The sequence below is a fragment of the Phaseolus vulgaris genome, chromosome 3 (genome assembly GCF_000499845.2).
Source record: "Phaseolus vulgaris cultivar G19833 chromosome 3, P. vulgaris v2.0, whole genome shotgun sequence".
In the NCBI taxonomy this organism is placed as follows: Eukaryota; Viridiplantae; Streptophyta; class Magnoliopsida; order Fabales; family Fabaceae; genus Phaseolus; species Phaseolus vulgaris.
The window spans coordinates 21,700,379-21,713,254 of NC_023757.2; the positions used below are offsets into that span (position 1 = coordinate 21,700,379).

At 33.3% G+C, this 12,876-nt stretch overlaps 1 protein-coding gene and 1 long non-coding RNA gene across 2 annotated transcripts; one reads left to right on the forward strand and one right to left on the reverse strand.

Annotated features, from left to right (window-relative positions):
* Window positions 1-6,832: 6,832 nt before the first annotated feature.
* LOC137806858 (uncharacterized) lies at window positions 6,833-8,999 on the reverse strand. Its single transcript, XR_011080438.1, has 3 exons — window positions 8,817-8,999; window positions 7,239-7,310; window positions 6,833-7,141 (listed from the first exon to the last, which is right to left on the reverse strand). It is a non-coding gene; the product is annotated as an uncharacterized lncRNA (long non-coding RNA).
* A 1,751-nt stretch (window positions 9,000-10,750) lies between these two features.
* On the forward strand, window positions 10,751-12,165 carry LOC137806863 (glucose and ribitol dehydrogenase-like). Its single transcript, XM_068607201.1, has 4 exons — window positions 10,751-10,943; window positions 11,089-11,465; window positions 11,552-11,910; window positions 11,995-12,165. The coding sequence occupies exons 1-4, from the start codon at window positions 10,818-10,820 to the stop codon at window positions 12,015-12,017; spliced, it is 885 nt and encodes a 294-aa protein (XP_068463302.1). The 5' UTR covers window positions 10,751-10,817; the 3' UTR covers window positions 12,018-12,165.
* The last annotated feature ends 711 nt before the right edge of the window (window positions 12,166-12,876 follow it).

Sequence of the window (12,876 nt, forward strand, 5' to 3'; positions counted from 1 at the left end):
ATGAGAAATTGTTTTATATGTAGAAAACTATTATTTCTATTGATTTAGAGTAATTTGTTATAATTATATGCGTATAAATTACATAAAAAAAATTGTGAATTTAATTCAATAAATTGTCTTATAAAAAATAGAAAAATAGTACAAGAGTCTACATTTTACTATTGTCGATATGAACAGTTTGCTCAATTGTGGGCTTCTTTCCTACTGTAAGAACATTTGTTTGGCTTATTTAAAAGTGGTTCATCTATTTCATTATGTATATGACTAGTTTTCTATCTGTTTAATTCCTTACCGCGCATGTAGGGGTGCAATATGAAATTTGATCTCATATAAATATACCAATAATCTTAATTTCGAACTAGATAAAATTGAACTTCATAAGGCCTAGACGACATGCAATCTAGGTTCTCAAACATTCCAAATGACTTGATCAAATAGTCAAAAATTTAATTTAACATGTTAGGTTTGGAAACATATTGAATTTGAAGAACATTGACATAAATCACCATCTAGTTACGACAATAGTAGAGAGGTGAAGAACTGAAATGCACACCTTTTATTTACTACTCGGAGAGATGAAAATCACCTTAGAAGATGTCACAGTTCAACTTGGGCTCCCAATTGATGGGGAACTTGTCACGTTTAAAGACGATGTAAGTTCAATATGTACATATTTCATATTGTAATTTTATTAAACAGTACATTAATTATTTTTTAAAACAACAATACGACACGCCATTCGACAGTCAACCCCACCCTTTCGAAAGTCACCCTCATCATGTTGGGTCTTCTTAAAATGTTGCACAATTTGGACAATAAGTCAAACTTCAATCGGTCCTAATCAACCACTAAAAATATTCATCTTTATAGAGTACCACCACAATATTTCTGCCCAATTTCCCTACCATCAAGCGCCATCAACTTACACCACCCTCCGCATTTCTTCCAGTTCCTAACATGCTTTGTTATCGGCCGAGAAGGCCTTCAATAGGGTTCAATATTTCATCTGACAACAACCAAGGGGAAAACCATGGCAACGATAGCCCACCTCCATCGATACGTCCACTAAGACAACAAAGAAGGCTCCCATCTGGGACAAGATCTCATAGATAGTTCGTTCATCTTTATATTAAAAACCTACGTAAATTGTTCAAATTAAATTAGGTTGTCATGTTTGTATAATTCACTTAATGTCAGACTTCCATATTATTTTTTGTAATATAACTTTTTTAAACATTTAATTATCAATTTCTGATTAACGTACTCAGTTTTAGCTTTCCGATTAAAGTTTTCGATTTACTTTTAGGATATTGTATTAAGGGTTTTACTAATTTAACATCTCGAATTAGATTTAGTTTTTTCATTATTCTTAAAATAGTTTAGTTATGTTCTTTTATATTGTAAAAGTATTACATAATTAATTTTATTAACAATTTAAAATAATTTAAATGTATTAAATGAAACTTATATTTAAAGGAGTATGAAAGTGTAACATGCTCTTTCTTGACAACCCCCTTAAACTTATGGGAGATTGATCAAGAACCCTAAGTTTAGGTTTACATCTATGAAACGCTGCACCAAAAACCTGTTTCGTAAGGATATCAACTATTTAGAACTAAGATGGAAGGTGAACAAAAGTGAGACGATGACCTTGAACATTATCACACACGAAGTGCTAATGAATTTCAAAGTGCTTGGAGTGTGAGTTCAATAGAGGATTTGCTACAAGTTGAATTGGACTGAGGTTATTCGAGTAAAGCTTCGGCGTTGGAGATGTGATACAAAGTTCATGCATTAGGGACTGGATCCAAATGAATCAGCAAGCGTAGCAACAACATTTATGTACTCAGTCTCAGTGACATTTATGTACCAAGTTGTTTTCAACAAAAATGCAATATTCAGTTGTAGACTTGCGATCATCCAGGTTAGTGGCTCAATCTGAATCACTGAATTCGTTGATAAAATAGGTGGGAGAGGAAGAAAGACAAAGCCCATATGTAGAAGTTCCAACTATGTAGCGAAGAATCTGTTTGACAGCTTGCTAATGACTTAATTGAGGACGATGCATGTACTGACAAACTTTGTTGACGAAAAAGAAAGCTTAGGACGAGTAATGGTGACATACTGAAGAGATCCTACAATGGATTGGTACAGAGAAGGGTTGTCAGCAAAGACAAATTGATCAATTGTAAGACGCATACATGAAACCATGGGAGTAGGTTGTCGCTTGGAGTGAAGCATGTTGGTTTGTCGTAGAAGATTACAAATATATTTTATCTGAGAGAGGTGAAGGGAATTGATGTTGAATAATAGTTGGTTTGATCACCAGACTAAACATATAAGAAAAATCTTCTCCCTTATTGTTGTCTTCATAGTAAGAAAAGGATTATGTAGCATGGTTAAGGGAAAAATATATTCATTAAAAATGACATGTCGGGAGATAATCCTCTTTACCAAAAGGAGTTAAACAAACATAGCCTTTGTGTTGAACATTATAGCCAACAAACAAGCATAAATATGAACAAAAATCAAATTTATATTAATTGTAAGGACGTAATAACGAATAACAAGTGCATCCAAAAACCTTTAGAAAATTATAGTCATGTTTTACATAAAATAGTTTTTCATAGAGACTGATGTTGTGCAACGTTGGAGTGGGTAAAATATTTATTATATGAACTATGGAAGTAAAAGCCTCACCCTAGTACTTAAGAGGAAGAGATGAAAAAGCGAGAAGAGCCAACCTAGTGTCAGCAACATTTCGATGCTTACGTTCAATGGAGCCATTTTTCTCATGGTTGTGTGGGCAAGTGAGTCTATGAACAATTCTGAAGTTGTGCAGAACGCGAGTAAGAGATAAGAACTCCTTTGCCTTGTCGCTTTGAACACTTTTAATACTGTGACCAGTTTGCGTTTCCACAAGAACTTTGAAGGGTAAAAAAGGCATCAGTGGCTTGAGACTTGGATGTTAGAAGATATATCCAAGTGAACCTGGAAAACGCGTCAAGAAAAGCAATATAATAGAGAGAACCAGTGGTGGACACGATATGTGAAAGTCCCCAAATATCAACAAAAATAAGTTGCAACAGAGTAATGTATATAGTGTGTGAAGATGAGAAAGGAAGTTGGCGAGATTTAGCTTGAACACACAAGTCATAGAAAGAAACATTTTTATTGAATGGAACGTTATTTGTATGCATAACATATTGAACAATCCTAGAAGAAGAATGTCCAAGGCATTTATGCCATAGATCATAAGAATTTAGATTTGTATTTACAAAACAAGTATTAGCAGAACAAGAAACAACACATTGCAAGTTTGTAAAAACATATAAGCCATCACAAATTTTTCCTTGCAGTATTATCCCCTTTGTAAACTGATTAGGAAAAAATTAAAAGAAAACTCCAATGTCTCTAGCAAACTGAGAAACACTTATGAGATTTTTACTTATGGATGGAACATGTAACAAGTTATGCAAAGTAAAAGTTTGATTAGAATTGGTGGAGGAAAGAAAAGCATAGCCACTATCACAAATTTTCTTACCTAAACCATTCTCGAGTTGAACACTATCATTACTAGTATATGTGTTTTTCTTGGAGAAAGCAGATGGATAAGAGATGATATGGTGTGTGACTCCCATGTCTTAATACCACAGAGGATCACAAACAATGGAGGGAGTGCCCAAATTGGAGGAGGCATTGGCAAAAGGAGAATATACAAAGCTAAAAAGAGAAAGCTGGAATGCACCAACACTCACCTAAACTCACCCAAGCTAGAAGCCCCCAGAGGATCTCGCCCAAGCGAGCCCAATCTTGCCCAGGCGAAATCACTCCAGTGACGTTGGGCCATTTTCGTGCAACTCGCCCAGGCGAGTCCAATAACACCCAAACGAGAATTCACTTAGCCCAAACCCAACTAGGTTAAATGTGAGGCTTGAGGCATAACCCTAGACATCATTGAGTGTATTGGAATCCAAGTGGGAGAATAAAATGTGTTAGAAACCCTAGAGGAGACAACCGTCAAGGAGAAACATCCTGGATCTTCTTTTCTTGCTCTCCATGCTTGTAATAGCCAACATGAGTGGCTAGTTTTACCTTTTGGGATTGAGAGTAATTTGTTCAAACTCTTATGTATTGAGGTGATATTTAAATATAATATATCTTCTTAATTGATGATTGGTATTGTCATTTTATTTGTAATGTTTGTTTCTATGATCTAGATCCTTAGATTTGACTGGAAAGTACTTATAAGTTTCTGACCCAAATGATAATGCTTAACATATTTAAATACTAGGAATATATTTCAAATGTTAATTGTTATCAACGTCTAATCATAATGATAAGAAGTTTTTATAAATATGCGAAGAATCGATATTTAGGAGACTTTCTTAAGAATTTTATACTAGGAATCAATATAAATGATTTTTATATGGACATCAATATCATTCAAAAGATAGAATATTACCATGTTAATCAAAATACAAAAGAGTAAGAAGGATGAACCCCAATCCCAATTTTTCCAATTGAAGTAACAAACTCTTTGACGTGTTTTCTTTTTAATTATTGCAATCATAACAAACTCCCAACAAATTTTATTATTTTATTTTCTATTTAGTGAATCTTTTACTTGATTACTCAACTGTTTCTTGTGGGTTCGATATCCATCCTTTGGGACAAATTATTACTTCTGAAAACACGGTTCACTTGTCGTAAATCAATCATCAGTAATGCAGTGTGACCAAATTTGAAACAGAGTTGATACTAAACTCGTTGTTGTTGGGACGAAGACGAATGAAAAGGTTCCGAGAATTGTTGTGATTATTGAAATAAGATTAACGGTTATTACTTTTATAAGGTCTTGAAGAACCACGACTACCGCAAGAGTTGTTTGAGTGAGAAGAAGACTGTTAAGACAATGAAGGAGTCCATTGAGTGAAGGTAGCATTGGCTTGAATGGAAAATCGCTCAAGATTTATGTGCTTCTCAAAGCGTTTTTTTGTGCCAAGAGAAGGGCTTCAATATCTTCAATAGTATACGGGTCAAGCCTGGAAGTAATAGAGGTGATGAAATCGTCGTACTCTTCAGGTAGACAGTCAAAGATGGTGTCAATGTGGTCGTCCGACAAGATAGTGGCTCCAGTAACATCAAGGGAGTCAATGTCTTGATATCAAAGAAGATAAGCAGAGATGGTGCAATCACGTTTAAGAGATTTCATTTGAATTTTGAGTTTTCGAATCTTGGCTTTTGTATGGGATGCATAGTAACATTTAGCTTATCCATGTGATGAGTAGTCTGAAGGCCTACCATTTGAGTATGCATTGAGGAAGTCATTGAAGCCAAAAACCATGCAACAAGAAGGTTGTCTTGTTGTTTATGCAAAAAGAACACAAGGTTTGATGTGGACGTATCAGAAGAAAGATATTGCATAGGGAAAGAAGAAGATTCCAAGAAATGAAGAAGGATGAGACCTTCAAACCAAAAAAAATTATCATCATTGAGTATCATTGAGTTTGAGAGAGAGAGGTGGGAAAAGTAGGAAGCTAAACAAAAGCGAAAGAATGCGAAAAAAATAACAGTAATCAATGAAAGTAAAGTTAATAAAATATATTAGGTGTTATTATAGTTGCTTATTAAAAATAATGAAAAAGAGAGATTGCATTAACTTATTAAAAAAAATATCAAACTAAAAAGTCTATAAAATAATTGGATGAAAATGAAAAAATTATTGAAAAAAAAAACTATTCAACAAGAAATAACAGATGTTTTTTTCAGATGTTTTTTTGACAGTATAGTGTAGGACTATAAGAGATATCAAGATTTACCTTCTATTTATTCAATGTTTTATATTTAATTTTTATTGTATTTTAAAAGTAATAAACAACATGGTTTTGACAAAAAAATTTAATCAATTTTTGAACATACAATACTGATTATTTATGTGTTGCATTTATCGGTGTCTCTATTTTCTCCAACTCTCTAGTCCAGTGGCATTTTTCTCTAACTTCATTAGGCCAATAAATTCTTACATAATATATATACACCCAGTTGTCTATATGTGAATGTTGATCAGTAGGGGAACTTTGATCTTAATAAGTGTTTATATTAGTTTTTTAAAGCCCTCCAATCTACATTTGAATTTAGATTCAAATAAAATCCTTCTAATTTGTTTTTTATCAATTCATTCAAAATTGTTCCTAGTTTGTATGTTTAACCAACTCTGCAAATGAAACAGACAAATCATTTTACCCTTTCAAATCCTATCTTGGTAGCTAGTGTTTGCACTCTAGTAGAAACCTTCAAGATACAATATTTATGCAGAACAACTATTTGACCATTTAAGCAAGTTCACTCAACTTAATATTGTGTTAGTAAAACTGACTTTATTAAATTTCTAAGGAGAATCTCGGCTTATGAAATTTAAATTAATTATATATCAGTACTACAAAAGAATAGGATGGTTGTAAAAATAATCCATTCACAAGATCCTAAAAATATAGCAGTATATTACTCTAGCTCAAAAGTAAGATCTAGAGGGAGAAAGATGACAAAGGATCATATCAAAGCAGTTTGACCAATAGATTAGTTCCAATCAGGAAAATAAGGTTAACTTGTCATGAAAAGAAACATGTAATTTTGCATCCCTCTAGTCATATTCAATGAAAGTATAGTATCTTAAAATTGACGATGAAGTTTGTCCCTTTGAAATTTCCTGCTATATCAAGCTCATTATGCTTATATAGGACAAGTATTCAACGCATTATTTAGCAGCAAAAACCCATATGGTGTTTGATAATTCACTAATATTCGAAATCAAATATAGAAAAGAAGTATGGACATGAGATAAACAAATAAGATTAAGACAGTAGAGATCCTAAAGATGATGAGATGTACAATATATTTGTTAGCAACAAGTTAAAAATGGAATTACCTATGGTCAAGTCAAATCCATGATTTTTGAGTTCTCTATACTCTTGACATAGAGCACAGGTTTTAAAACAAAAATGAACTAAGCAATCTATACATGGAGCCTCTGGCAAGTCATATTGTGCCCTCATTTTGGACCTGTAATCGCATGAGTACAAGCATGCAAGCTCGCTTAGAGCTAATAGTGTGCCATAAATAGTCCCATTACAGGTGCAAGCTGCATAGATGAAAGAAAAATAGTAGCAGATATAACCATTATGAGTCATCAGTCGAATATATTGTGGTCATGAATGCAATTTTTAATTAAAACTTACTTTTATTGCCTTTTTCTATTATTTCTGCTATCAATCCGAATGTAACACAAGGGCAGAAGCAAGTGACCAAACCTTAGACAATAAACAACCATACTATGTCAATTGCTTGATGTTTATACTAAAGAAAAAAATAAAATAATGAATCCACAAGGTCGATTCATGGTTCTTAGTCTCAGTTTCCAGGATCATCAAGACAACGACAAAAACCAGTTGACCTTCGTTGTGTCTTGATGATAGGACCCCTAACATTATTGCTATTGTATGGAGGAGCATAAGATGGTATTGTGGAGGGCTATAAGTTGGAGGCACCACCACTCACTGGTACAATATACCCTGAATGGCTATGATGAGCTACATATGCCTCATTATGTTCATCTATTGCAGGCTACATTTTTCTCAGAATTAGCCTCAATTATACGTCACAACAATGACCCTCTAAGCAGGGCAAACTTTTCTGGCTTATCTTAGTATATATAAATGAGAGGAACTTAGTTTAAAGAGGAGAATCATTATTTTAATTACTAGCTATTTAGGAAATAGATTTTCATTGTGAATGTTTCAAAATTCATAGTTGCAAAGAAAAGTACCAACTAGTAATGTGCATTTATCAACATAAATAATTGGACTTGGTATAAGATAGTTGTTTCCTCGAAAATTGTACTGCAAAAAGATAGGTGTTTTGTGGCACAGAAATTCATCAATATGACTTATATGAAATTTTCACGATAAAATAAAATAGAAGTTTCATTTGTTTATTTATTGGGACAAAAAAATTCGACTCTATAATGAAGTTTAAAATTTTCGACTCCATAATGTATCAGGATATGTCTATTCCATCCATAACAACTCACAGCCTTCAAATTAAAGCCACACGGAGAAGTACCTATACATCTTAATTCATTGGTGGAAATGATTTATTTTTGGTTCAAATTGAACTTTTGGTTCTAATTTTGTCCTTTATGTTAAATTGTTTCACTTTAGTCTCATGACTCCGTCACTCCAAATTAGTTTTGTTAGGAATCTAATTGCAAGTTGAAGTATCTAATTGAATAGACATGAGAAGTTTGAGCAACAGAGGAACACTTAACCTCATTGTCTTAGTTTGAGTTGAAATTTATGTAACAGTTTCTTATATAGATTCACTCCTTGCTTATTAGAATCAAATCTTTAGTTAATCCCCATCAAAAGACCAACAAGTATTTCTGCCAATTACGACAAGCTCTGTACCAACCAAATCTAATACAATCAATTTATGTACCAACCAAATCTAATACAATAAAATTCATAAGAGTGACATCAATGGTACGAGAAATCGATAACATATTACACATCAATTCATTTATTTTTCATTAATGACTAAAGTTGACCAGAAAGATCAATTGCATGAACTAAAGTCGTATAACACAATTTAGTGTGCACATGTATGACAGAAAGAGGTGAAAAGAGATTTGCGTCAAATTCAAATCATTGGCTCTCACTCAACTCACCAGGGACTTGGCAACCAAATACTACAAACAACTATAAAAAAGAAAATAATAAAGAACAATTAAGCAGAAATAGTGAAACGAGGAAACCAACCGGAGAGAGTGTTCCAACAGTTGGAACAAGAAGTAGTATGAATCGTCTACTTTGACGGCAGTCTCGTCCTTCGTCAGCGGCCAATTGATCTGGTCAGCGACGCCCGCGTACACGACGACTGTGTTGTCACCCTGCTGGAGGCGGATGACGGAAAAGTCACCGCATGCAAGCTTGACATTGTATCTCAAAGGAGGGGTAAAGTGTGATCTGCGAGGAGGATGAGAGATTGAGATAAAGGAAGGAGGATTGAGATTATAATCGTTTACCTGAGGATATGAGGATAGTGAGAATTTCTTTTTAATTAGGGTTATTGAAGAAGAGTGAACTTCGGTAAAGGAGGTTGGGTTGAGTTTCTGACAACGGAAGGGAGAGGATAAAATCAATTAAAAATAATAAAATTAAAATAATACATTTTAATGAGGTTTATTAAAAATAACCATCACAATATAGGTATCACAGATACACTAATACGGACCAAGATATGTATATTTTTAAAATGTAGCACACTATAATTTTAAATTATATAAATTCACTTTAAAAAGTTTTTTTTATGCTATTTTAAAATAATTTGTTTTTTATTTCTATAATAAAAATTTATTATATAAATTTAAATTTTTAAAAAATTAATATATTTTATTTTTTAAAATTATATAAAAATTGTGTTAGAATTATAAAAAATTCAATAAGTATATTATGAGTGTTTGAGTAACACATGTCCAATAAAAACACGTTATTTATTTATGAAAAGTGTCAATCTCATATATATTTAAAAAAATAGTTAAAAAAACACGTTTTTTTAGTGAATACTCATTATTTTGATTTTAGCATTAAAAATATCATTTTCAGGTGAATTTTGGTGTTCATTTCTCATCTACATAAAATTCTTTCTTCAAGCTCACAAAATTTCACCTCATCAAGCACGTCATAAAAATATTTAAATTTTGATAAATATATTATAATTGTTTTATTTTTATTAAAACCAATATGAAATAAATAAAAAGTATCTTAAAAAATTTAAAATATCAACTTTATATATTATTATAAATATCGATATAAATATGCCAGATGGCCAATTACATTTTTTAAAACTCTTAAATTTCAGTTTTTTAAACTATTAAGAATAACTCTATCGAAACCTAACTGACACGATATGACTGTAATTTCAATTTACATATCTTTGTATTTAAAGTTATATATTTCATTTATAATTTTTTTTAATTAGCAATTATAAAAAAATAATTTTTAAATATTAACTATATATTTTTAGATCAATAACATTAAATTAATAATTAAGTTAAACTTTAAAAAATGTTATAAAATTTATTGCTAAGGAAAATTTATAAAAATTGTTAAAAAAATAGGTAACAGTTCGTCATTTAAAATAAAATAAAATATAATGAAAGTTTATTAAATTGCTAATAGCTTGATGTAATCTCAATCAAATATATGATTTTTTTGTTCAAAGATTCTGGAGTCGAACTGTTATGGTCCAAGATGATATATTTTGACCCTTTAAAGTAATATGCATTATTCCAACAACAAGGTGATTAAAACGTTAATTAAGATTTAAAAGGACTTGCACACATTATCTAAGTTCATTTATTAATCAGCACCTGTAACTTAAGTGAGTGTCTTGAAGTTGGTCGTTCATGGTGATACTTATAAAAACCATTATACATACCTGTCAAATATTATTAACAGATGCTTCTAAACTTTGGTGGTGATATCTATCACACATGCTTCTAAACTCCACCGCATGGAGTCCATACCAGTGCCTATAAATGACACGTTGGTAGTTCCTCTTTTACGTGCCATGCCATCATCACACCTCACTTGCCACCTATTCTTTCCTTACTCATCCCTACAAAATACACGTCCCCTCAGCTCAACAACACGTAAATTCATACCACCTAACTCAAACCATCTATATATAAACACCACTTCCTCCTACCATACACATATACTTCAACGTTTCCTTCACAAACTCTTTCTTCACCAAAAATGGCCACCAATAAGGACTCCAAGTTCCCACCTCAGAGCCAGAAAACTCAGCCAGGAAAAGAACATGTAATGGATCCACTCCCACAAACCATACATAAAGACTACAAGCCCGCCAATAAACTTCAGGTATAGGCACCATAATTTACCAAACACAATATCATGTTTTAGTTTTTAAGAGTGTAAACATATATTTTTTTACCATGGTGTCAGTGTAAGTCTTTTTGCTTAGAAGTTAGAGGAATGTTTAGTTTATTGGTGTGGACATATACAGGGAAAGGTGGCGTTGGTGACAGGAGGTGACTCAGGAATTGGCAGAGCGGTTTGCCTGTGTTTCGCCAAAGAGGGTGCAACTGTGGCTTTCACATACGTTAAGGGCCATGAGGACAGGGATAAAGATGATACTCTGAAGATGCTGCTAGAAGCTAAAACAGGTGGTGCAGATGATCCATTAGCAATAGCGGCGGATATTGGCTTTGATGAGAACTGCAAACAGGTGATTGACCTGGTTGTGAAAGAATATGGACGCGTTGATGTTCTAGTGAACAATGCAGCTGAGCAGCATTTAACAAACTCTGTAGAGGAAATCACACAACAGCAGATTGAAAGAGTCTTCGGGACCAATATCTTTTCACAGTTCTTTTTGGTCAAGTACAAAACATCATTGATTTTTGACCTTATGATAGAATGAAACATATATATGTGATGACCCTAATGAGTGGAACATATTTGTGTAGGCATGCGCTGAAGCACATGAGAAAAGGGAGCTCCATCATCAACTCCACTTCAGTTAACGCCTACAATGGGAATCCAGAAGCGTTGGACTACACCGCTACTAAGGGAGCTATTGTTGCCTTCACGAGAGGTCTTTCTCAGCAACTGGTGAGTAGGGGAATCAGGGTGAATGCTGTTGCACCTGGCCCAGTTTGGACGCCAATACAACCTGCTTCCAAGTCTGGTGAATTGGTTCAGAACTTGGGGTGTGAGGTTCCAATGAAGCGTGCGGCTCAGCCTAGTGAGATTGCTCCGTGTTATTTGTTCTTGGCAACTTGTCAGGACTCTTCCTACTATACTGGTCAAGTCCTCCATCCAAATGGTGCGTCACTTATTATTCTCTTTATGCCTTTTACTGTAACAACTGTGTTGAAAGTTTGCTTACACATTCTTTGGTTGTTTGTAGGTGGAGAGATCGTCAACGCTTAATGCTGTCCAGTGGCAGCTTTTGTGCCTTCATCTATTTGCTACTGAACTGGTGGTTCTGTGTTACGCCCCTTAATAAGCAGTCTTATGTTCGGATGCAGGACATGCCTTCATATATAAATGAACAAATAAATAAACTTTACTTCACTTATTTGTGCTCCTTTTTTAAATATTAAATTTAAATTTCTCATCAAAGAGACCGTCTATAATGAAAATAGTGCTGTAAAACAGATAACATCTACATTATATTAATGAAAATAGTGCTGTAAAACAGTTCTCTTCTCTTTCCTTTATTCCCTATACTTTTAATACAATTATAATTTCTTCATATGACACAACTGCAAGTTCTTTCCAGATTTCAAGCTTTCTTGCCAGATTTCAAGCTTTCTGACAGTTTTGTTGTTCCTCCAAAGTACAAAGATGCAGATGATGAATTTAATAACAGATTTAACCACCATGACCAATGAGAAGAAATTTTTTAGAAGACTCGTGCATGGAATAGCTGCTTCTACAAGCTAATCTTGTTTCCAATAACGCTCCACTCAATCGTAACAGTAATTCTTTTCAACAAAACAGAGGAGGTCGTGGATATTCTCACTCTACCAATTTTGCTTCGTGATCTTTTGGATAAAGAAATCACAATTCCAATACTTGGAACAATTGTTTTTCTTCTTCTTGGTCAAATACATGATCGCACATTTCACACAATTAACTGCTGGCATAGATATGATCATGAATGTCCAAAATGTCAAAACAATATTAGTGCTCATAGTTTCGGTGTTTTCTCTTCGGTTAATGAGGATAGTGAGGCTTTGTGTACAGTATCTCTTTGGTATCTGGACACTCGAAACATTACTCATGA